General features: G+C 35.3%; 1 protein-coding gene across 4 annotated transcripts in view; it reads left to right on the forward strand.

Moving 5' to 3' along the window:
• csnk1a1 (casein kinase 1, alpha 1) overlaps positions 1-26,636 on the forward strand; it is a 61,499-nt gene that overhangs the window by 9,803 nt on the left and 25,060 nt on the right. For 3 of the 4 annotated variants that reach the window (XM_039775144.1, XM_039775143.1, XM_039775142.1), the window contains exons 3-5: positions 11,009-11,135; positions 11,739-11,837; positions 15,673-15,756. In XM_039775144.1, the coding sequence (XP_039631078.1) occupies positions 11,009-11,135; positions 11,739-11,837; positions 15,673-15,756 (310 nt within the window). The remainder of the gene's footprint in view (positions 1-11,008; positions 11,136-11,738; positions 11,838-15,672; positions 15,757-26,636) is intronic. The other variant, XM_039775145.1, reaches the window with a different exon arrangement.

Below are 26,636 nucleotides of genomic sequence, written 5' to 3' on the forward strand. Positions count from 1 at the left end.
AGACCCATTGTCCGCAGAAAGCGGCAAACCAGAGAAAAATCCGTGATATATATTTAGATGTGCTTACATTTAAAATCCGTGATAGAGTGAAGCCGCGAAAGTCGAAGCGCGATATAGCGAGGGATTACTGTACTGTATTTTAAAATTTACTAGAGGCAAAAAAGTCATACTGGGGTTACTTTTTATATGCAGGTTGAATTTATTACCATTTTTGAGTTTTACTTGGTGCACAAACTAAATTTTAATTGAATGTCCTAATTTTCTTGTTCTGGTGAATGCTTGCAGTGGATAGTGTTGCTCCCGCTTAGCTCCAATATTCTGAGGTTGATTTTTTTGCTGTTTTCAGTTAGTCTTATATGTACATTACGTTATGTGTAAATTGGACCACTTTTGGGATGTTTGATAATGCCCTGCAGTCACCTACTACTTTGCCCAGTGTCCATGTACTGCTCTGGCTGCTGCTAGGGTAGATGTTGTTCTTGTAACCCTAATCTGGTGTTTGCACTTGAAGTTGGAAAAATGAGTTTCTTTTTATTTCTGTTTCACATAAACGTACATTAATTGCTCCTTTTTCAGTCTCTCAAAGATGTTAGAATTTTGCTGGGAGGTCTAAATCACCTTGCTGAGTGTGAGCTTACCTAGTAGTAAACTTGTATCCCACCTAAGGTTGCTTCAGGTTTTATAATTTTGATGCTGCCTATCTGAAATCAGACTTAATTTAAAAAGTAGTTTTAACCATTTCTCTAACAAAATATATTTTCACACAATTGCCATTGGCAATTAGACACTGCTTAAATGTAAATATACATGCACTTATAGGTTTTGATAATTTTAAGTCATTGAATACGCTACACAGCTTTTTTGCTGTTAACTACATTTTTTTTCTTTTTTTAGCGTATCCGCTAGATGTTTAATTCTTGATGTTCTAAATATGGGTTAACATTTTATTTGTGTTGTACTTGTTTCTTACCAAAATTTGTACTGTATTACATAAAGCAAGAAATGATAAACATAGTCCAAATCTTTATAAAAGGCACAAATGTATCAAATGATCATCAAGTGGACATAAGATTAACAATCTTAACAAGTTTGAGTAAGATGTATTTTGCTGTTAATCTAACAAGCCTGTTTGCTAAGCAGTAAATTCAAATTAGTTTTTCTTTTCCAAGTCGAAATGTAAACTGCTGCACTTAAAATAAGCTCATTGTCTAAACTCAAACGGTGTCCGTTTTTAATTTAAAGGACAAATTAAAAAAAGGTCTGAATTCATTAAAGAAGCACTTATTGCTGTTTTGTCTTAATCGCACACAACTCCTTTGATTCCTTTTTCTTTAACTCCACTTTCTATAAAGTAAAGGCTAATATTCCAATCACCTCTTGCTCTATGCTATACATAATAGTCTTGTTGCTAAAACAAGCCTCGATTTGCTGCTTGTTTATACTGCAGGAAGTGTGATGCAGAAAAAGGCTGTGCTGGTACATCTACCATAATATTGCGTAAAGAAGCACTGCAACTAAATTACTGTAATGTTCAGATTTTTTTTTTTTGTGTGAATTGATAGATGTAGGTTGCTGGCCAGTCAGACCATCTCTTCTATTAAGATATAAATGAAAATGAAAGCATTTTTTTGGTTTAACAGTCGCTTTTGATTATACTGCTAGACAACATAATCCATTATTGTGAACAGTTGTTTTGGTTGGTAAAAATGTACTTGTTTGTTGCTGGAATATATGTTATCTTGCACCATGTATTTAACGTTGTTGAATGCAAAAATTTTTAGGATAAATTTTGAGCATTTAATTTTATGTAGTTCAGTGTTCCTTTCTTCATCTGTTGTAACTTGACTGAATTACATCACCTTAGTTTTGATTAAGTATTTGAGAAGTTTTGATTTATACTGAATTAAAAAGAGGCTTTGTTTGCATCCCCCAATGTGAAAACTGGCAGTTTACCTGCCAGTCCTTTAGTATGTTGGACATTGTGTTTAAGGTAGCACTTTTTAAAGTTTAGTTTGTACACCCTTTTCCCATGTTCCTAGCAAGTTTCTTCAGTCATGAGTGTGAGAGTACTTTTGCATTGGATGTTTTGTATTTTAGTTATTACAGTTTATTTCCAAAGTAAAAGTTGTAAGCCTGTATAGATTTCTCTCTCCTTGACAGAATGGTTATTTAAGAAGGAGCTCCCTAGCACTTTGGTGTTTGCTGTATTTGTTGCTTGGATACCAGTTACATTAACAATGCTTGAAATGCGGGCATTTTATTCTGGCAACAAAGCACCCTGGTGTCCAAGTTAAGGTAGCAAATAAAGGATGGCCACAGTCACTTTTATCCTCTTTATATTGTCCTGTCCAAGTATTCAGGTGTTTTTTTTTTTTTTTTCTCTTCTTTAAAATCCAAGATATGTAATACAAAAACAATTTTGGTTGGGTCCATAATCCTGTATTTTTAGTTGTTGCATTTTCCAGTTATTTGTTGGGTATCTGCTTTAATATAGAGGTAAGAGTATAATTAGTTCAATTTCTGTTTATGGAAAGTAGTAGAAAGGAGTATTTATATATAAGATTGTCTAAAAACATCCTTTAATACTCCTAGGAGACTACATATTAAATGAAGTAATTCAAACTAACTTTATTCTACAATGTCCCTTTCTGTTACCAGTTTTAAAAAGAAATCTACACTGATTTGTCCTTTGTCATACTGATCAGTATTGCCTTTAACATGAATTCCTTAAATAGGGGAAGTGTAGTTTGTTACCAGTTGCAGAGGAGTGGGTGCATGGTTGAGTGTGGCATTACATTCTCTTCTGACACAGCTGGCTTTTCTCAACACAAAACTGCCACTCTCCCCTCTTCCTTCTGTTGAGCTGGGTACAAGTTTTTTCATCAGTCTCAGTATTTATCACAATATAAAACATTATAGTACTGTTAAGTTGTTAGAGTATAACAGACTGAATAAACAAATTGTTCATAGTTTAAAATATGATTTATTATGAACAAACATGCACAAAACATACTTAGCAAAAACTGAAAATATTTTAATGGCACAAGTGCAGTTATACAGTAGCTAAGATTAACAAGGTATTTAACAACTTTAACAGTGCATATGCATCATTATGTCAGGGGTAGTGTTACCTCTACAGTGAGAGCTGGAAGAGACAGTGGAACTGATAGTCGTAGGTGTGTGTGTAACAGAATGGTCAGCACTTTTTCTCTCTTGGATAAAGCAGAGGATTCAAACTGCAGCAGTAGTTAGTTTTTAAGAATTGGGCAGCAGTAAACAGCTGATATAGTAGGATCAAAGCTTTCTTCTATGACTGTGTGTCCCTGAGCAAATCACTTGTGCTCCAACTGGAAATTTCAAAAGAATGGTAAATTTTCTCAATTGTTGTAAGCTGCCTTGGGTAAAAACTGTCAGCCAAACAAATATGATTAAACATATGTACATTCATATACACACACTCGCTCATCATGCATCTGCGCTAATGTAATACTTAATGTCTGATTGTAGAAACCTATTTTCTTTACAAAACATGAATACTCTATGATAATTCTGATCTAAATTATTCTTTCTAACACATGCTGACTGTTCATTTTTCTTTGGACACTAAAAGCAATTAAAGAGGTTGTTTGTTGTAGGATATATAAAACTAACCATTTTAAGCATGTTTCATATCACTGCAATTGCATGTCTGCCCCAAAAATGCAGTATCCCAAGCTGTTTCATCATGCGATAGGTGCAGCAGCACACTACCAATGCATGCTTCCTAGCCAGTTTTGTATCATTAATGAAGTGAAAAGATAGCATTGCATTTCAGCTGTGTTTTAGATAGTATGATGTTAATTGTCCCAATGAAACTCCCACATTAAAGGGTGTTCATACTAAATTACCCACTGAGAAACTAGTATTTCACATGGCCACCATAGTGCCTGAATGTACCATATAGCCACAGAGTCTATAGTTGTGCATTAAGCATAATGTCTCTCTTGTTAAATATTAGAATGCAGAGTGGTCAGGAAGGTTTTTTTGGAGCCCACAGGTTAGGAATAACCATCTGAGAAGATGGTGGACTTTTCTCCTTTAACCCAAATTACTTTTATTTGTTCTGTGACTTTTGTTTTCAGAACAATGACCCCAGGTGTACTGCAAATGGAATTAGTGCTGCCTTCATATGATTTTGGAGTATTTGGACTCCTACTTCAGTGTGTTTATGAAAATTTTCAGAAAAAATATGAGGTGAATAGATAAGTATGCTTTTTGTGAAAATAAACTATATTAAATGTTTATCACTCAGCTCCCAGTACAATTCTACCACAAATATTGTATTAGTGACTACAAGTTATTTTTATACAGTTGACGTTTTTATATAGATTTCCAGCTGGTAGCTCCAGGTTTTTTGGGTGTTAATGTGCAATTTGTGACTGAAACTTGTTTACTGTCTATTGAATTGCATATGAAAGCAGCATAAGACCTAAAAGGAGTGGTAGTCTACAGGTGTAACAGTTGTTGTAGTCTATCGCTAAGTCTCTGTCAACATAATGCACAAACTGTGTGGGAACATTTGGGCAAGTTAGAGGGATAAGCAGCCAATGTCAAACGAGCATTTGTGGCATATTCTATTAAGTTTGAAAATGTTCCACAGAATAACTAGGAAAATTATACTCTAGTGTACCAAGGAGAATTGCTTTACTTGAGAATTTTTTCCCCCACTTGTATCAGTGCATGTTTGTGTGTGTGTGTGTTCCTCATCTAATATTTCCTTAGTAAATTACAATTTTCATAGACATTTGTACCCCGAATAACTAGCTTTAAATTGTTTGGCATAAGGGCTTGTTTATACCTCCCGCTCAAAACGCGTACGCATCATGGCTGCCACGTGTTCCCAGCGTTCATTTGACACGTCCTCTGAGCAGGTCCTCTGAAATTAATGCTGCGCTAGCGTGAGTTACAGTACTAGCAAAAAGTCTGGGGGCGCAGTGTGATAAAAAATGGAATGTGACGTCCGAGTCTCTGTTTACTATCTACATGTGACTGAAAATTAATGTACACACTTCGATGTTTGATGAATGGTTCAATGTAGTGAAGCAAAATGCTGACATACAGATGCATTCGTGGTGCTTTTATATTCAAGCGTCGCATATTCCCGATTGTAATGACATGATTCATTTTTAAGTCTCATACCATCTTTTGTGCCGTTCTTTTTTTTTTTTTTTTTTTTTCCTGGGACTTCCTCCTGACCTGACAGCAGCGGCAAACAGCAATAGATCACCACACAGAAACACATAAAATGTATAATATTCCAACTCCCTTGACATTTAGAATCCTTAGATTTATATTTGGTATCATTTTCATGATGAAATGCATTAAATTATGTATGTTACATTTTTCAGATAAATCGTTAATTTCCTTTAAATAATGAATACTGTTAATTACACACATGGGGGTGGCACAGTGGTGGAGCGGTAGCGCTGCAGTCTTGCAGGGAGTCACATCGCTGGTATTCCCTGCCTGGAGTTTACATGTTTTTCTGCTGGGTTTCCACAGTGTGCTCTGGTTTCCTTCCAAAGATGTGCAGATTTGGTGACACTAAAATGTCGCTAGTGTACGAGTGCTTGTATTCACCTTGTGATGAATTTATGCCATGTCTAGGGATTGTTTCTGCCTCGTGCCCAATCCTAGCTGGATTGGGCGCATCCCTGGATTGATGAAATTAATCATTAAACATCCTTTTCAAAGATATTGTGGTAATGTGACATTGGAATTTAATGGGTGTTTCAAGCAATTCACAACACGGTGAAGCCGAACCTGTTCTCACCGTGATAATATTCTGCACTACCACCTGGTGGATTCTTCCAGATTTATGTAAAGTACGTGCGCAAGTATAAACAGTAAAACGCTTGCGTAGCAGGAGCCTCCACTGGCGCATAAATGGCGTCATGTGAAGTATAAACCTGGCCCTAGACTTGTGAAGTGTGTTCAAACTTTGCGTCATTTTCCCAATCTGTGTCAGTGTCTGATGGCCAATTTACATCATCACTACACTTGATTTGAGCAATGATGGTTTGTTTTAAAACAGCCTTTTTGACATTTTTTTACTTTGTGTTTTTAATATTGATGAGTTACCGAAAACTTGCAGAAAGTATAGAAATTGTTTCATCTACTAGATGACAGTAGAATACTGTTTGAAATCATTTGGGCGTAACACAAAGCATATTATACATCACTCCAAGCATGACTCGTGGTTAACTTCAAGCCCAAGTCGTTGTCAGGGTTAATGCCATGGTAGTTAAATACATTTATACACTCTTTCTGGTCTGAACAAACACCAGAATAACACATTTTAAAAGAAACATTTACTTGGCAGTTACTGTCAAAGTGCGGCAATATGTAGCTTAAAGGCGTAACCATAAGCAGCAAGGCCATATGAAATTGTCGTCAGCTCTGTTTTTAGTATGTATGAATGTAATGCATTTTAAGTGGAAATCAAAGTATGATAAAGGACTATTGAACCCGACAACTGTACCCAGTAGTTTGCATATTCACAGTTCAGTTGTGTGCTCATTTACTGCCAACTGAATTAAGGCAATTTATATTTACAGCCTAAGGCCATAGGAAAACTGGGTAACATTCTAGAATTGGGCAAAACCAGCCACAGTAATAAAGCTTTCATTACCATTATTTCACAGGGTCTCATTTTTGTCTTTTGGAAGGCCCTTTAAGGTTTGTTTTGATCAGAGGTGCACCAGTATTGAGAAACACTGGCAACTATGACTTGCTTGGGAACAAATGGCAATCCGCAACCCACTGGCAATGAGATAATGGTTGAAAAACACTGCCTTATGTGGGCTTGTGGATCGATTTGTGCTTTACCATAGTTGCAGTTCAAGTGTGCATATAAGTGACCCACGCTAGACTCGCAGAGCCTCAGTTGCAGTGACCTATACACCTTGCAATGGACATACGGCCAATTTACAAATGGCGGGTCCCAAATGGAGCCATAAGTCAGAAAGTGACTATACCTAAATTATATGGTGACATGGAGAAACATTTTTAAAATAAGTACTGGGTACTTCATTTGTACGTCAGATGTACACAGCACTCTTTACTTGGCTACTGCAGGCACTTTACAAATGTTCATTGAATAGTGTGAAATGAAAAACATGGATGAAAAGTTATCATTGTGCATTATGTTTTGGAGTGTGTTTTTAGAATTTGTTTTGAAAAGATTTGTTAATGCTAGAGTAGCAACAGATTCAAAATAGGATTTGTGCATTACAAATTTTGTCAAGAGCAAAATCTGAAAAGGTGGGTTGTTGAAAGTAGTTTAATGCAGAAGAACATTTGAAAGTGTAGTCTCCGCACCCTATAACTAGATAGGTTAGTAAACGGATACATAATTCTTTAAATCACATTTATACTTCTTGCTAGACACTGTTTCCTGTAGAACAGGGGTGGGCAGTGTTGGTCAATTATTTCCAATGAAGAAGCACTTAATGCTTCATTTTAATGGTCTCGCTTGTTAAGGTTCCCCCACCCTTTAATTGTTTATTTCAATCTTAAACCGCTGCATTCACTGTTTTAGTGGCTCCTTATTAGCAATAAGATGTAAATGACAAAGCAGCCAGCAGTTCTCCTTTTCAATTTTAATCCATGTGTAGTCTTGCACTGTTTGATTTAATAAAACACTTAAAAGAAAAATGTAACAGACTGAAGATTATCCGTTTTAGGCTTCATATCATTTGGAGGATATCCTTGGAAAGGAAAAAAATGTGATATAAGAACTTAACATTACAGACTAACAAGCCGTAAAATTAAATGAGGTCTTAGATTGGCAAGGATTGGTTTTCTAATGAGCAATTGGGTTTGAACGAAAATTGTAGCCACTGTGGCTCTCCAGGACCGACATTGCCCACCCCGCTCTAGAATATTTTCATTGGTTTAATAGCAGTCATTGCTGATTAAGGAAGGTAGTCTCTTAGAGAGGTGACTTTTATTGTTAACAGTAATAAGTAATGCAAAGAACCTCTTTTTACGAGAAAAGCAATAACATTTAAAACTGACTAAAAGTAAAGACATGTATGTAGGGGAAATTTTAAAATACATGTGCTTATTTGTTTTATCTATACATAATTGCTTTACAATAGTTCAAGTTGTGTTAATCTACAGCATTCCTTCTATGAAAATCACTAAGCTGATAATCTGATATGTGGGACATTTTGTATTTGTGGATTCCTTTTTTTTTTTTTTTTCCTTCCTGGGGTATGCTGTTAAGTCCTTAAGCAGAAGGGAGTTTTTTTTTATATATACTAGTACTTCATAGGATTATTTGATATGAAGCTTTGCATTGCGGTGATTTACCTGGCAAATGAGTTTCTACGAGTTAGCTAAGACTTTGGTTGGATTGCTAATGTAAAAGGATCATAAATATTTATCTACAGCAAGTCTTGTTTAGTTTTGTCAGAGCAGTGTGGTTTAGTTAGGAGGCAGTTTTTTTAAAGAGTTGGCTTTTTTTTTTTAATTGCTGTTTTTGAAATGTTGAGGAATGTGCAGAGGGTTGGTCTACTGGCAGTTAAAACAGCTTAATATGCTAGATTCAAATGAGGGGTATCTTTTGAAATTTATAGACATTCATAGCAAGATTCTTTGAGTAACTGATTTGATTCCTGTCTTGCTGGCTGTTTTATCTAAGTTTATTATGAATGACTGTGGCTAGAGTGTAACTGGCATCCACATTGTGTTTAAGAAACATTGATAAAAAAATCATATAGTAAAACTTATTAAAGCCTTCACTTTTTGCATGTTAACAGTAATGGATAATTTGTACTGGGAGGCTGGCACTAATAACTACCATTCTTATTAGTTTTAAAACGACTAAGAATTTTTATATTTTTTTGTTCAGCATAGTTTAGTTTTAGCGAAATGTAATTTATGATTTCCTGTTTAAAATATTTTTGAAATTGCACAGTTTCAGCACTGGCTATGACCGAAGGTAACGGAAACTCTGTTTCCCCACTATATGATCTCTTTGGTGACAAGTAACAAAGGCGGCTTGCAGATGTTTTCAGCTGCAATAAAAGTGAACTTTTCTATGGGTATCTTGTTTCTACTGGTGTTCTGTGCACCTCTAATTCAGTACTAACCAGTGTTCACTCTGCATGTGTATGCAGGCATGAACAACTTTAAGCATCTAACATTTTTCAGCTGTCTAAAGAAGTGAGTTGGAACTTGGTATGGAAAGGCTTTGAAAACATTACATTAAAGTCCTGTTATTCATGTACTATGTGGCAGTTATTTGCTTTGAAGTAACTTTGGTTTGTGAAGCACAGTGATGAAAAGCTTGATAACCAATCGCTCATCAGATAACTCTGATTTGAAAAAGAAAGCTTTAGTTTTGATCTGAGGTAATCATTTAATCAGTGAAGAGCCCTAGAGACAATGGTTTAGAACTATGTGGGCTCACTTTCAATTTGGCAAAGCTTATACCAATTAGAATAATTTGAAAATGCTTTTTGTATTCAGTTGTATGTGAAGTGTAACTGGCTTGCAGACAACGTTGAAGGAATGGCAGGAAGAGGACTTTCTATAAAATTTACGAAGAGTAAATTGAACTGTGGAACTTACATAATTGATATGAACATCAGGGCAAACTTTAATATCAAGCTCGCTCATTAGATTTGTTAATGGAAAGACTAACTTTTTTTCTTATACTTGAATGCTTTTGGTTGGTGAAGTAGCTTAGCCCCTCACACTCCCCCGACATGTTCTTGTATTTTAGATCCTTTTTTTTTTTTTTTTATGAAACAACTTTTTTTCTAGTTTTCATTTCTGTCATGCCCCTGATGTCCTCTAGTTATTAGGTTTTGAAGGATTCAGATGATTCAAGCATGAATTGATGTTCGGGTGGATGAACACAGTTCTACAAAACCTTTCTAGCCAGTAGTCATTTGAGATTTGTATCAATTTATAAATTAGAATAATTTTTATTGTTGTATATAGTACCTGTTAAATATGTGGTGGTTGTTTAGATGCCACTTTTTTTTTTCACTTTTAGTTATAAACATTCAGTTCAACTTCCTGAAAGAATGCAATCATTTTGTGCCTTAATAGTTTAATATTTCAATTAAATACATTTTCACGTGTATGCTTTAATGCCTAAATTTGTTAAATTACCACATTTTAAGCTTTAAATTATTCATAATAGTGTAAACAGGAAATTGTAATTGAAAGTAAGAAGGCATTGCTTTTTTTATATAAAGTACATTGCAGTATAGCTTAATGATGCCTCTAAGTTGCCTAGTTGGAACATGTTTTTGAACATGGATTCACACAAAGGTCATAAATGGAAGATACTTTCTTGGATTTTTTTTTAGTATGGCAACCAAGTGCATAAATTGCTGATTTATGGAGTTTAAAATGAGTGCACCCAGCTATTTAAAAACACAAACACTTGAACTGCTTTCATTTGAAACACAAACCTATCCAATTTCATAAAATGACAGGATGATTGCTCAAACACAGTGTAGAAAGTAGGTTGAATAACCTGCCATCATAAGGTAATTTTATGAAATTCATACTTGAGTTATTCAAAGGCCTGTTGCTGCCAATGTAAGCAGTGTAAGCATGAGTAAAACACATTTTACACAGCAGTGTAATGCTGTCAAACTGCATGGGCAAACTAGTGGGGTTGAGTTTCTCCCATAGACACCTTCTGACCGCAAGAATAACAGCAATCGTAGCATTTTTCGCAGATCTTAGTTTTGTTCCTTCTCAAATAGTGAATATAGTGCTGAACTGTTGCTAGTTCATTGAGACTTGCATTCTCTAGCCTGAAGTGGCAAAGGTCGCAAATTGGAAGGCTCTGTAATAGTATAAAAGTGCCATCTATCTTGGCAGTCAAGTTATTTTATTTGCATTTGTTATCAAGGTTTTTTTTTTTTATATATAAATACAATGGCAAATGTACTTACTGTGAATGTAGCTTTTTCTGATATCTAAATATTTTTATGAATAGGTGGTATGGACAGGAGAAGGATTACAATGTCCTAGTTATGGATTTGCTGGGGCCCAGTTTGGAAGACCTCTTCAATTTCTGTTCTCGTAGGTTCACCATGAAAACAGTTCTTATGTTAGCAGACCAGGTAAGGAGAGGAAGATGTCTTTTTTTCAATTTAATTTATAAATAACATTTATTCGATATAAAATTTCAGTTTTTGTTTTTTACCACTAATTTTACCATAACTTAAAAAAAAAAAAAGATAGCTGAGAGTCTTGCTGTCTTTTAGAAAGCACATTCCTCACTTTGTGTTGACAAAAAGTATAGCTTTTCATTTCACTATAATTTGTTTATCTTTTGTGTGGTGTGTTTTTAACATCTAAATTGCAGCTATTCATGCTCCTTGGTTTTTGCTTATGTAATAAGCCAAACTAACTAGGGTCAGGGTCCCTTGTTCATCCATACATTTTGGACAACAATGAGGGATTATAGGTTCTTTTTTATGTAGTAACATTAAAATGATGGAATCAAGGTTCCTCAGAAATATATTTTTTTAAGACGACCTGCATTTCAGTTTTTCTTTCAAATAATTCAGTGTCTGACACTTTACATATTGCTTTTATACAATCTGTGCCCCTTTAAAATGCATAATTTACCAGTTTTGTGGCATATTCATTGAGGGGGAAACTTTAATTATGTATGGTGTCATTATGCTGCATTTGATTGTGTTATTTTTGATACTTCACAGATGATCAGCAGAATTGAGTATGTGCATACAAAGAATTTCATCCATAGAGATATCAAACCAGATAACTTTTTAATGGGCATTGGGCGCCACTGTAATAAGGTAAGATTAATATTACTGTCTTCTTACACCCCCCTATGCCCCACTTCTCCTTACTGTTAGTTTTTAACTATGAAAATGGCAGAGTGTGTTCAATTAACTGTTTGAGTTATAATTGGTTAAAAAAGCTCGATGTTTTAGTCTGTTTTTTTAGAGACTGAGAATTTTTTGTGTCTGACTTACTCTTTACTTGAAACTGACTAGCAGTTCAAGCTTGCTGGTAACTTGAGATGCTCCCTGTAGCACTTAGCAAAAGGTGTATAGGCACACATTCTTACTAGGTAAATTTTGAGTCATCTGTTACCTACCTAAAGCCAGTGTTACATTACATAACTATTTGTCATTGGATATGTCAGATTTTCCGACTGCAGTCGCTAATCTTGTTGCTTCATTATGTCAAATTGCACAATTGAAAAATGGCACTCAATCAGTAAATTTGACATGGGCTACAATCTTCAATCCATTTAGTTCATGCCAGTTTTGGTGATGACTAATAGTGTGGCTCCTGACAGCTGGTGTTTCGCTTTTCTCTTTTCCATTCTTTAATGGTATATAAAGTGAGACCCCAGAAAGGTGAGCTTCCCTTTTGTTTTGTAGGCACACAGCTTAAAGTGTTGTGTGATGAAGCTTATGCAGTACAACAGGTTAATAGCTGCTTTGAGTTCAGCTGCAGTCTCTGCTTAATCCCCTACCCCCAATTCTATTTTTGTATGTAAAACACAAAACCTCAGACAGATGAGCTTCTCTTCTTTGTGTGAGTTGCAAAATGTGCATGTTATTTATTCTTAGGTGAGCATGCATTAGTTGTCAGCTCTTTTTCACACACAGACTGTTAATTTCAAAGTCAGTTGCAGAACTGATTGATTAATATTGTATAGACTTGCATACTGGTTGGTCTCAGTTGCTCGCTGTCATATTAGGAGATCCGCATCATGGGAGTGTGTTTACCACGCGCCTCCGACTTGATCAGATTATGTAAATGAAAGCTACGACTGAAAATTGCTAGAAAAGTCGCATACTGTGACATGATTTTGGAAACCTTTTCAAAAGCAACCTGTGGGCTGCTGTTTGAAACCAGGATCCCTGGATATGTGCAGTTGTGATACATATTTAGCTATTTTTGCAACTGTTTAGCAGCTGCACAAATGAGTCTCATACATTACATAAAATATCGTGAAAGTCATGCTGTTTTCAGAATAAAATTGTACATTGTTTGTAATAGTCATTACAGCCCAGGTTACTAACAGTATTTTGACTTTTAATAATTGAACATACTTTTTTTTTTTTCTCTCTCCCCTTTTTTGGGAATTTGTGGCCCAACTAAGCTAGATGTATCTGTGCATGCTGTTCATTTCTACGTTTTGTACAAAATAACTTGACCAGCCTGACTTGAATAGAATTTGTAAACCAGGAGAGGTGTCGAGATATACGCACTTTCAGGTCAAGATGTAAATGCAATACATTTTTATACTTGTGATTTTCATATAAACTGTTGAATTTGTTTTTGGCCAACATGTGCAAATCACACTAAATATCTTCTGTTTAATATTGGAATTGCACTTACATTCACACTTGGCCCAGTCACTTTTTATTTTACTCTAGCCTTTTTAAAAAAATTCTTTGCCTTTTTATTTTGAAGTTTAAATGGAATGGTAAGTGATGGCTCAGGTCTGTGATTCATCTTTAGGTATCAACTTGGCAGTTGCTAAATCAATGGCTTACTTAAATCTAACTGCCCGTTAACTGAATGTGTACCATCTCATTATCAGATGTGCATGAGAGTGTTGAGGATTTTTTTTTTGTGTGAATTTTTTTAAGACGGGTTATTAAAATTTTGGACCTCCATGTATTATATACTTATCAGTATTCAGTTAGTAGTTAAATTTTTTTATTTGGCTCAGGTGGTTTGGGGGTTTATTGGCAATCGTGGAAAGACCACTTAAGGTTAATGCATGCATTTTCTTTTTTTGTAAATTTTGTCTTTTCAGGATGGAAAGCATTAAATTTTGGGTTATATTTTTGTTTTCTTTTGCTTGTAAAGTTGCCTGATTTTTTTTTTTTTTCTTTTTTATGTTGAGCCCTTGCAGACAGGCAACATTGGCAAAGATAAAGCATGATGCATCTTAGAATTTTAAACATCAGAAAGTGAAATGCGCTATACAGTGTTTTGGCAAAACAAAGCCTGAATATAGATAAGAAAAGTTTCCTACTTTAACATCATGGCTCAAAATCATTTTTGACACTGCTTTCTTAAATCTTGTTTACCATTGTGTCTGTGTGAATGCTAGTCTCATGCTTTTTCAGTTTTGTGTTCAAATAAGGATGTTACTTCTGTGATTATGTGCTTTCCATGATGTGGTAAAGCACTTCTTTAATCAGTATTCCATATGCATTATCAGAATTGTAGAATAAGTTTTCTATCTCTGGTAGCGTGGACTCTGCTATTTGAGGGCCAGCTTTGTTCTTTTGCTTCTGCTTTTTTCTTCTTGCCTTTTTGCTTATTTGTAAGTCCATATGTGTTTGCCTTTTGAAATAGGAGGGATTTCTTAGTAATGTGTAAGGTGTTTTTTTTTCCTAGACTACATTATTAGTGAAGAACCAACTCTTGACATTTTTATATTAGGCCCTTTTTATATGTATTTTTTTTGAGGTGTTGGTGGTTTTTGTCTGTTTTTACTCTGTTAGTGAACCCATTTTGGAAGTATTGGGCAATAGCACCAAAATGTTAAGGGGTGATTGCATTGCTTTCCTTGCTTTTTATCCAATTGCATTTCAATAAAAATGTAATACTTTGAAGTAGGAGCTGTTAGTTACAGGTTATGTAATGAGGTCTAGAAAAAATTAATTTGGCTTATTCTGAAAAATTTGTGCCCCCCTCTCCATTTCCTCCCTATTTTGAGTGCTGAGGTCGAAATGCCAGCTGTCTTGTGCTGTCTTGCTTTTCACCAGCTTCAGGCAAATGCTGCTCTTAGCTTTCTTTGTAGTCTATCTATATTTCTCAAATTCATCATTTAGTGTTTGCTTCTTTTCAGCAGTTTCGCCCCTTCCCCATTCACCCACCTCCTTTTCAGCTTTTCTATACCTGCTGATCAACTTAGTGATCTTTAGGATTGGTGCCAACGTGCTTTCTTCCCTCTTCCTTACTGAAGATGTATTTCTGTAGTGACAACGTCTGAGGGTGGGTATTGTATTTGGGTATAGGACTCTTTAAATTTATTAAGCTTGGAAGTTTTTTTTTTCCTCCCCCCAATGGTATGGCTTCTGTTCCTGTTAATGTAATGGGGTGGACAGGTTTTTTTTTTTACAAAAGACAGGGTTGTGTGTGTTTTTTTTTTTTTTCCTCTCCATTCATTTAAGGAAAAGTATTTGTTCCCAGCATGGTCATGCTCCAGTCCATAGCTTTGCAAAGGCCTGCTGTCTTCATTCCCCCTTTTGGTTTTCTTTTAGTGTACGTCTCCTCAGCCGGTTGCTTTGGCTTTAGAAATTAGTTTAACATTGCATGACCATTTATTCTAGTCGCCAAATCTGCTGGCAAATATAAAATAGTGAGGGGCTAGACTATGAACTATTTCAAGATGAAGAAGTGATGTAAGGGTTAGTGGGCTTCTGAATGGGTTTCTTTGTGGATCCTGGGTTTCTTTGTGGATCCTGGGTCTCTTGGTAATCTGAAGTCTCTGGGGTAAGCTAGCTGACACAATAGTGGAAGAAGGCTAGTATTTGACTTCCTCCTCCTGCTGCTCTGTTCTTTTTCTGAGCCTTGGTGTTGCCTGTCTGCGCTGGCCTTCTTGGGTTGTCAGCACTACTGTTTGATGCACTGCACCCTCTATTGTTTGTTTAGTGTTTAGAATATCCAGTGGGGAAGAGGAAACGAAGCTTGGCTGTTAGTTCTTCTCAGGACCCAGCTTTCTCAGGATTAAACCAGGTCTGAAACAACTCCTGTCTACTCCTTTCAGCTCCTAAGACTCATTTTGCTTCAAGCTTTTTCATGTTATTATGAGTGTAATAGCAATGTGTAGTTGTATATATTGTGGCATTTTATTCAGACACATGTAAACAGTCATCTTAATTAAGTCTAATATTGATCCTGGTAGCTTTTTTAAGTAGAAAAGCTTGAGGTGCACACCTGTATGTACCAGTAAGTGTGTGGTGTTCTTTTGGTGTTTTGTTCTTAGCCTCTTAAATCCATGCTAAATAGGCTTGAGCAACTAACAATGGTATTAGTGGCAGTGTGCCCATGCTTAGAGCTTACCAGTATGAGAGAGTAACTTCATTGTTGTTTTAATTAAAATTTAATACTGCACACTACAACTTGCTTCATGCATGTTGCTTTACTTAAGTCATTTAAGGAAAGTATTGCTCATATGTTCATTTTCTTAAAGTGCAATAAACATTACTTTTTAGCAACACTATTTTTAATCTGAACTATGGCTTTAAAAATGTAATTTTAGACTTTGTATTAACTGTTCTTTCTTGTAGGTCTAAGTGATTTACTAATTTTTTTTTTTTTTTTTAATAAGTTGAAGTATTTGTCAATGTAGTATTCAGTGTTATTCAGTAAAGCTTAGGTTTGGAAGGAATCTTTACTGATAATGACAAGTTTTAGTCACACAACCTGTGTGTGTGTGTGTGTGTATATATATATATATATATATATATATATATATATATATATATATATATATATATATATATATATATATATATATGTATGTATATGTGTGTATATATATATATATGTGTATATATGTGTGTATATATGTGTGTGTGTGTATATATATATATATATACTATAAGCAAAGTAATCTTTTCTACTTTTTAAAATTAAGTTCTTCAACATTTATGGCTTTGTGGGCTTGCCTGTGGGATACTAATGTATGCACAAGGCTTTAGGCTCTTAAAATTAAATGTTTAAAGCTGCTTTAGTTTAGCTGAATCAAGAAAACTTGCGTAAATATTTTCAGTGCCATTGTTTTGTCTTAAGCATCTTCCACAACCCCGGCTCCTTGTGGGAGGTAACAACTTAGTGAATTTACATTTGCTTTTGGGTGGCAGGCTGCAAAACTATTCTAATTCCAAGAGAGCCCCCTTAAATCTGAAGAAACCCTATCCAGCGTTTTTGTCATCTGGAATGAGAAACCAGACTCAATTCCTATTTAATGAATTTTTCTAGAAATAGACAACTTTTGTACCTAATTCTCTTCTGTTTTTAAAATTAACAAACATTGATGCCTGTTTATTGATGTCTCTGTTCTGCAGACAATTACACAGTTGTCACTGAAAAAAGCTGTACTTGCAACTGACATTGTTTCACTTATGTAATGAAGGCAAATCTGAGACTGTCACCCCTCCAGTTTCCACCCAGTACTACGGAACATATTTACATTACGATAATGAATACAAGAGGTTTATGCGGCCTACCATATTATAGGCTTCAGCGGCACTATTTGAGAACACCATAAAGATAATTTAATATCATTCAGATTTGTTTTAAAACTGCTCTGAATCAACTCGGAATTGGCTAGCGCAAAGGTCTACTGACAAATAGTAGAATGCAATAATTGCTTTTACTCTCTCAAAAATGCTGTCCTGTCCTCAACATGATTGACTTTGCATATGCTTTAAAAACAATTAATCTTTTTTTTTTTTTTTAGGCACAATCTGTCTTTTCCATTTCCTCTATTTTTTTTGTTGCAAGTTCACATGATACCAATGGCACAAAAACGGCACATCAGCGGTAAATTTTAAATTGGACATACAGTACAAAAATTTGTTTCTGCTTTGGTTTGTGCTAAGCAGAAGAGTGTTTTGGGCTTCAGAAACTGAAGCAGTTTTCTTCCAAGCAGCAGTGTGACTCTGGACGCTTTTTTTGACGATGTCAAACTATGCTGACATTTTAATTGAAAATATGCAAGCATTATGTATTATAGGATAAAGTATGTTATAAAGTTATTTTAGATTATGTATTTTTGATGTCTAGTATGGCAGATGCTCTCAGGATGCAAAGCTGATGGGCCATTAGTGTGAACATAGATACGTTTGGCATAGCTTTGGTGGTGGTACCACCTAAAAAATGCATAGCAATTCTAGTGTTTTCATGTTAATAATTCATAAGGTTGACTGTTTTTGTTTTGATACATCAAAAGATAAAAACTCTTAAGATTGGACTTTGTAAATTAACATTCACTCTAAACTCAGTTAGCTGACTAATATTCAGATGGTCTCTGTGCCATATCCTTTAACATTGGATTTATTTAGCTTCAGCAGAATGATTTCTACTTGAAGGATGTACACTTAAGATGCTACTTAAGAATTCTGCTGTATTGGCTGTAATGGTACATTTATCGCCCTGTGTGGTTAGTGACAAATGTTCAAGAGGTGTTCTGCAAAAGCGTGAATAGCATTGAACTGTAAAATTTGTAAATGTATTTGGAATACAGAATGGGCACTGATATTAAAGTGTGTTTTTTCTGTTACTTGCCCCCCTTTTCTTTCTGATTTAAACTGACAGAAAATCAACACATTAACAGAGTCGCTTAAAGTAACTTAGTTCCCTGGTGAAGAGAAGTGTAGTGCAGTAAATACTAAATCAACACGAATAAATGGAGGAATTGTTTAAGTGACCTTTTATAGTGGCCACTCAGTGTTCTTTTACTGCTTGTTATTTCTTAAATTTGTAAAAAGTAGCCAAAGAACGAAATTTAGTAGATAACATAATTGGAAACTCTCTACTGTATTATTGCAAGCAACTTTTTTAGTTATGTGCTCTCAAGCCAATTTTGTTAAACAAAATGGGGGAGTGAACATTGTAAAAATCATGTTTTGCTTGTTTTATGTATAAAAGTGCTTATATGAAACAAGCCTACTATGAAGAAACTGACATTCTTGCAGTCTGAAGCCTAATTAGTCACCTAAGTCAACGTAGAGCTCTTTTGATTTAGACTGACTGAGATTGGTGCATTTTGCACTTTACATTGTTTACGGACTGGAGATTGCATTACAAGAGAACATTTGTATTAGTGGCATGTTAAGCAGTCAACTGTCTGTGTTGGTGTGCGTCGTTTATAAACATGACTAATGCCTAATTTGGTTGCGCGGCTTCTACTGAATACAGACATGGGTCTTATTTGGTGTTATCAACATTAACTGAAAAATAGGATGCACAAAAAAACAACTCGGTGCTTTAATCGTAGTCAGTGCTGTAGTTTAAGTGGCTTGCAGACAGAAACGTTTGATTCAGGTTAAGAAATGTATGTATAAAACATGGGCAGCTCCCCCAACCCCATTTTAAACATGGAATTTGCGCTTTCATTTTAAAAAGATGTATGTATAATCTACCCATTTTATATTAATATCCTAACCTCTAAATGATGTGAACATAATGGCATCTCATTTATACACTTGTTTATGTAGTCTTGCAGTAAATGAGTGTAGTAGGTTCTCCCCCACCTGTTCAATCTTGAAGTTTGCCAATCAGGTTAGACCTCTGTTTCTATTGCAAGTTTGCACACAAGTCAGTGCATAGCATCAGGCAGAACAAACATTTGAGTGCAAAATAAATCAGCCGAATGCATTTAATTTTTAAATATTTGTGCATCAAGTCCTTTTAATCTGCTTCCCTGCTACCTTAGTCAATGTACATCAAACAGTTGTCAATGAGGCACATTGCTGTGATGTGGGAAGGTATACCTAGTTTAGAAATCTCTGTATTGGAGTAGGCAGCTGAAAAGAATGTTACCAGGATTAAAAATACTCTTCAGAGCATCATTTTTAACTTCCTTTTTTGCTTTAATGATATGACATATTGCAGATATAATACTGGAAAGTAGATGTAATTTATTTGCATGTTTAATCCTTTTAGTATAGAGTTGCTGTAATTTGTGTCCCTCACGTTCGAGTTGGCACTTACTCATCCACTGTTGTGAAAAGGCTAACCAAGGTGTAATTCAGAACAGACAAGTGAGCTAAAATTAGACAACCAAAATGTGTTTAATTTGTCTAGTTATTTTACAATGATTACAGATCTGTCTCGCTGAATTGTCAATTATTGTATATTTGATTACCTTTTTCCAAGGCTGCTTAGAGTATCTTAAGATTGTTAGCAAAATTTTTGTATGCAATTGGAGTCCACTAAATATCTTTGCTTTGTGACGCTGAGCAAAAGTAGGGATTGCAAAAACATCTATGATTTGATTGTCTAATGCCTTTTATATTGCACCATGTTGCTTGTCAGTTTAACACATGTTGGGAACAGTATATTCTCTCCAGCTCAAGACCCTGGCATGTTCATGCAGATGAGATTCTACTCATTTAATGATATAATTTGCATTCTTGAGCAAGGAAGGAAAATGCTGAAGCTTGGTTTTCACTTTTTCAGGTTAGTTTTTATACTAACTTCCCACAGGTTGTGTCCTTTACAGAAAGTGTTTACTTTTTAAAATTGTAATTGTTGACTATTTCGTGAGGCTTCCAGAATAACTGAACTATAAAAATTGAATCTGAGTCTTTGCTTTATTCAGTGTATACTAGACTGCTATGCCGCATTGGCATAGTTGATTTAAGTACTTCGGTTGGTGCGGCATGCATCGAAACATTGCGTTCTAATCATCTTTCAAGAGATCAACATCCCAGAGTCTTAATTTATCTGTATGTCCTTTGTGTAAAAGACAGTGCACTAAAGTATGGGATTACTTAAAGCAAAAGCCAAATATTGTGTTCTTTACACTCGTAAGGTTAAATGGTGCATCATAGCAGCAAAACGGCTATGCAGTAGCATCTAAGATAGAAGCATCTAAGATAGAAGCATTCAGTTTTCTATTAAGACTCTGCTTAGACAGCACCATAAGTTCTAATTTTGTTTGTTCTGATTGGTAAATGGCTGCTTTCTACAGTCATTTTCCTGAGCGCTGGACTTAATAAAGAACCCATCAACCCTGAACTGAAATTTATTTTTATTTGGAAAGATTTTGAATTTGCATTCCTTTTTGCCCTTTATTACACAAATTATTCTAATAAGCTTTTCATGTTTTCTTTTTGGTATTAGTATTGGTTAGACTTATTTAGATTAGTTGACTAATTAAAAAAAAAAAAAAAGAAAAAAAGGCGCTTCTAATCCATAAAAAAAAAAGTTAGGTCCAGCCCTAATACTAGCCCCTAGCCCCTGCTAAATGTTTTCAATGCAGGGCATTTCAAGGAGAGTTTAGCTTTTTACCCTGTCTGAAATAGCACTTTGTTGAATGAAAATGTTCCTGGCACAATTCTTTGAGGTATTCAGAGATTGTTTGAAAGACGCTGTACATGGAGTTGTTTAATAAATGTTATAGATTTAGAAGAGGACTGAAAATACACAACTTGAGAATGAAAAAATGTTACAGTAGTTCCTGAAGTTTAATCAAGTGCTGTCTACTGAACTGGGAGGTACCCAGAAAATCTATGGAGGTTAGGCATGCTGAAATGCCACCTCTACTACTCCATTATCTGGCTAAGGCACTTAGTCACACTAGCTCTTTTAAATTAATTAATACATTGAGCCATGAAGAGGCTTCAGTTATTCTGCCCGTGCTGACTTGTAAACTGCCTTGCAACTAACTAAAAGAGTGGCAATAGCCTGAGACAGGTCATGATATGGATGTTTTTGAGGCCCAGTGTATTAAACATTACAGGGACCTGTCTGTTCTGTTTTGTCATCTTTGTTTCCTCACATCTTTTTCCCTGCTACTTAAGGTCACCCAAATTGTCTCACTATCACTTAAGCGTCTCTGCTTTCATTATAACTGACTCATCTCACCATCTTTAAATGTTTTTCTGGCATTCTAGCAGAGAAACTGATGCAAGTATCAGTTAAGTGCAATATTTCAACATTTTTACATTTTATTTTACTAAATGTTTTATTGATCAAAAAGCACCTACCTTGTTGGACAATTTTAAAATATGCAAATTGTAATCATTAGTTAAATACTTGTGTGGTTCCCCTTAACCAAACTGTTCCTCTTTAAACTGCATTTTTTTTGCTTTTAGGTTTAATCCTTTTTGTAGTGCTAAGGGCAATCTGTTTCTTAATGCAGGTAGTAGCAAAACGTTTATACTGCAAGGTATTTTTGAATAGCAGAATTGTTGAATTTATCGTAATCCAGAATCTATAATGAAGAAACCTAAATGTGTGCAGGTACAATGCTGTTAGTAACAGCACTGCTTGTTGTTGAGGTTTGTGAGTCAGTTTCGGAGAAGGGCAGAACAGCATAATGACAAGACTTGCAATGGCCAGCTAAAACCAGCGGTCATCCTGGCATTCTTTCATCCTGATGAGATAGCTGGTAGAATACAAGCAGAAAGCTTGTGGATGAGCTGTAGGTATTCATGGTAAGTGCCAAAAATTAATATTTTATACTTTTGGAAGTTCAGAAGTGTGTGGATGTTGATTTCCATGAATTTTAACTGGTGATAAGGAAAGTGTGGAAAGATGTGTTCAGATCTTTTTGTTTGTTAGGGTGAAAACTGTCATAGATCATCATTTTTAAATGGTGACCTAAAATGGCTAACTGATGAGAATTCACATTCTCTTTGGTTATAAGTTCATTAAAATCATCACTTTAAGGAAAGCCATGGCCATTTGTTTGATGCAGTCGGGTTGAATTTCATAGACATTATTCAATACAGGCTGTTAATTCAAAACAGTACGTTTAATTTGCTAAAGTGTTTTGAAAGATTTACCTCACAAATGTTGCTAAATCTTCATTCTCACAGTATGTTCAAACTTATCAAAAACATTTAAAAAAAACAGTTAATGACCTATTGTAAAATTTGTTGGAATAAATGTCCACAAGAACCCTAGGGACCAAACTGTCTTGCACAGGTCTGTGGAGTCGGTAGATAAATCCTTCGACTCATACTCCTTAGTTTCTGGTACTTCTGACTCCTCTGTGTTTTAATATGCTAATGTATTTTCCATGTTGATTAAAGGAAGGCAACATACATATCATTTAACCACTGAACTAATGGTTAGGAAGCTGACTCTGTATTGTATTGGCCGGTTTAAATAAAAGATAAGAACACCTGAACACGCATCAGGCCATAGCACACACCTGCACCTACATCATTACACGTATTTACACTCAAATGAAATTGTTAACACATCTGAAATAAAAACACTTTTTGTAATGTACCAAAATCCAGATTACAATATGTGAATGTCAGGTTATATAATATCTCAGCTGACCTTCATACTAGTAGTAACACAACTGCACTGGGCTTTATTCTTACATCAGAGAAGTACTTAATTATGACTGTTTGTGAAATGGGACATTTGAACTTGCTGTGTTTTATTTTTTCCATTACAATTTAAATTTATTAGGAGTCGGAGTTGGTACATTTTTGCCGACTTGTATAAACGGTCCGTACACACACAAATGTTGAGTACAAACGTTTCCACGCTCAAATTGCGATGTAGAAAACCTAAACTTGGCGTAAAGCCACCCACATTTTCATGGTAGCTCCAACCCTGTTGTACGCAACTTCTCCACTCGGTTTTGCAAACTGGCAGCACCCAGCCTCAAAGTAGTGCTACTGTTCCAATGTGGTTTCCCTTTCATTTTTAGATCCACATCCCCCGACACGGCTTTATAAATACACTGAAATTAACCGCATATTGTTTATTAGTTTAATGCATCTGATTGTAATTAACCTGTAACAATACAATTCACAGAATGTTCAAACTATTCTAAATACCATAGCTGCTTTATCTTTGTTACTCACTGCACCTTCTTTCAGCTGCTCCCTTTAGGGGTTTCCTCAGTGGATCATCTTTTTCCATATTACTCTCACTGCACCTTTCAGATCATTTATATCCCTATATCTGAGTGTGGAATCGCAGCTCTACTGTACAATAGCTGACAGGAAAGAGAATTATCAGGATACAGCATCAAGCACACGCTGCCTCAGCCATGCTGTCTATTGAACTACTCTCATACGTGGTACAGAAACAGTTTCATCCCAAGAACCGTAAACACACTCGGCCAGTCAAGTGCTCCTTGTAGAATGCTTTGTACTTAAGTACAATTACCTCACTGTAAACTTGCAATAGTTCTATTATTGTACAACCTGAGCCACTTTATAAAGCGCGTATTTACATATGATGACGATATCACTTTTAAGATGAAGTGCAGCGAAATGTTATACAGATAACTTCCTTTTAAATCTATATTAATAATTAAACATGTGAGGACACGGTGCCATATCGCTAGCAAGGAGCTGGCGATCCGTTCAGATTGTTCCTGCCTCGTGCTGTATTCTTGCTGAGGCTGTCGCGACACTGGAAGGATAGATGGATAGAATAATTAAACATGTACTACGAAGTTATTTCAGTGTTCCTTAAAAGTCTTAAAGAATCTGTGTTCTAAGCTTATAGATGGTTTAACGTCTATTACAAAGCTGATTGTGTGGCGATTGGGTATTTGGAGAAAAAAGTAAGGACAGGAATTGAGGGTTAGTACGTTTGAAAGAGACAGTGCGTGAGGCATGAACAATCACTGCGACACCGTGTTCCCATGTTTAGTAGCATGCTTTAACTCCTATTATCATGAAAATATCAAGTATACATCTCAGTATTTTAATTATTCAGAGAGCTGTAATATGAATGTAATGAATTCTGTGTCCTGTCGGAGGAAGAGAGCCCGTTTAAGAAGCATGGACTGATTCTCACACACACACACACACAGCGCACATAGAAGATCAAGTACAAAACAAAGCATTTAACATGCTACTTTAGTTACGATGGGATTTGAGAAACTAATAAATTAAACGATTTAAAGATGAAGTTTGATATTCTACTTTAATGACAAAATAAACTACATGTTTAAAGTGGAAATTTCGAAATTGAAGTCGACATTTTGTGTTTTTCGCGCCCCAACCCAAAACTGTGCCTATTTTTTTTTTTCTTTGTACCCTAATAAGCTTTCATATGATACTCGGAGGGTGGGCTACGACTCGCCTTTTCACACTAACTTTGATATTTGACAACTTTTTTTTATTTCAGGTATTGTACGACTTTGTGAATTTGAGCTTTTGAGTTTCTCCGACACTGTCACTCGATCAACTTCCTCTTGTTTATACCACTGTTTAAACCAACCACTTTGTATTTGCTGAAATTCTTCTATTCTCACCGTGCTTTTGCCATTGCCTTTTCACAGAACGCTGAGCTTCAAAGAGGCGTAACTGTGGGAGGAGTTGGGGTGAGGCAGCAGGCACATCCACGGGCGTTACTTTTCACACTGACCGGGATTTATGTAGCAGAAGAACGTGGAAGTTGGCGTTCACACAGATTTATGCCTCGGATTTATTTTGTGTGTAAGCACATTTCCGCCTTTATCCGTACACCATGTCATAGTATGAATTCTGCACACGGCGTTATGCATGAAGCCCCTGGTCTTGCATACTTGCTTTGTGGTAGTTTTAAGTTGAGGGCAGTGATTTCTGTGGGAAAAATCACTTGTGTATGTAATGATTTTAATGACCTTTAAGTGTTTTATTTTAAAGATCATAATTTATTAAGTATATACAATTGAGACATTCAGTACTACATCTTACTCAGTTTAAATGGGCTACCCCTTTTTATCCTTTAATGAAATCCATTTATCTATCACAGAGGCATATTTGAGGACCGCAGCAATGTCTGACACAGGCAGATCTTTTGAACTTCTTCCTGTAAAGTGAATTTAATTTTCCAGTGTTTTTTTTTTTTTTTTTTAATAAAAAAGGCTGATAGCGGTCACATATTTCATGTTGTTTGATCAGCCTTTAACGTCCTATAAAAATGTTTAACTTTGGTATTTGTATAGTTAAACTACAGACCACAGGTGTTAACTGCTATTTTTTTATTAACAAAATGAAATTCTCTAGGCTTATTCAGTGCCCTTTAAAAATGGTAAAATAAAAATTCTTTAAAGTATTTATCCATAATACATATGGGTTAAAAAATGCTGCTTATAATTACAAGCTGTCAAGTTTAATGTACTTGCCTGAAGTAACATTTACAAAGTATTTTTCACCATTTCTCTAACAAAAAAAACACGCTCAACAATAGAATAATTGGTATTGACATTTTAACACTGCTTAAATGTAAATAAGATGAACTCAAGTTTTTAATCGTTAATTGCACTCCAGCTTTTTGCTGTTAAATTATACATTTACTATATTCCGCTGTTTATTCATCAGTGTACCAACTAGACGTTTGTAATTCTTGAGGTGTAATTATAAATGTGGATTACCATTTTAATAATGCAGTCCTTGTTTCTTGACAACTTGCACTACATTATGATGGGCATAAATAACACAGTACAACCCTTTAAAAAGGTGCAAATTTATCAAATGTTCATTAGGATGCTAATCAAGAAGATACAAAGCCAACAAGCTTAAGTTTACAAGACAGACACATTTTGCTGTTAAGCTAATACGCTTGTTTGCTATGCAGCAATTTCAGATTCTTTTTTAATTTAAAAAGTAAACTGCTGTACATAAGCTTGCAGTCTAAACTATGATAAAATGGTGTCCTGTTTGTGTTAATTGATTTTTCTGATTCCTCTTCCTCAGTTTATTAATCCACTTTCTTTAATGTAAAGGCTAATCTTCCAGTCTTGCTCTCTGTTTAAACAAGCCTTGAATTGCTGCTCTTTGCTTACACTAAAGTAAGTTTGTGCAAAACAGACATGCTGGTTCTTTTTTGTGTTAGACCAAAATATCGATCTCTGATCGAGCCTTTTGTGTTTTAAAATCTGCCAATTTAGATTGGCATCCATACTTAAGCCCCATCCT

Source organism: Polypterus senegalus, chromosome 13 (genome assembly GCF_016835505.1).
Source record: "Polypterus senegalus isolate Bchr_013 chromosome 13, ASM1683550v1, whole genome shotgun sequence".
Taxonomy (NCBI): Eukaryota; Metazoa; Chordata; class Cladistia; order Polypteriformes; family Polypteridae; genus Polypterus; species Polypterus senegalus.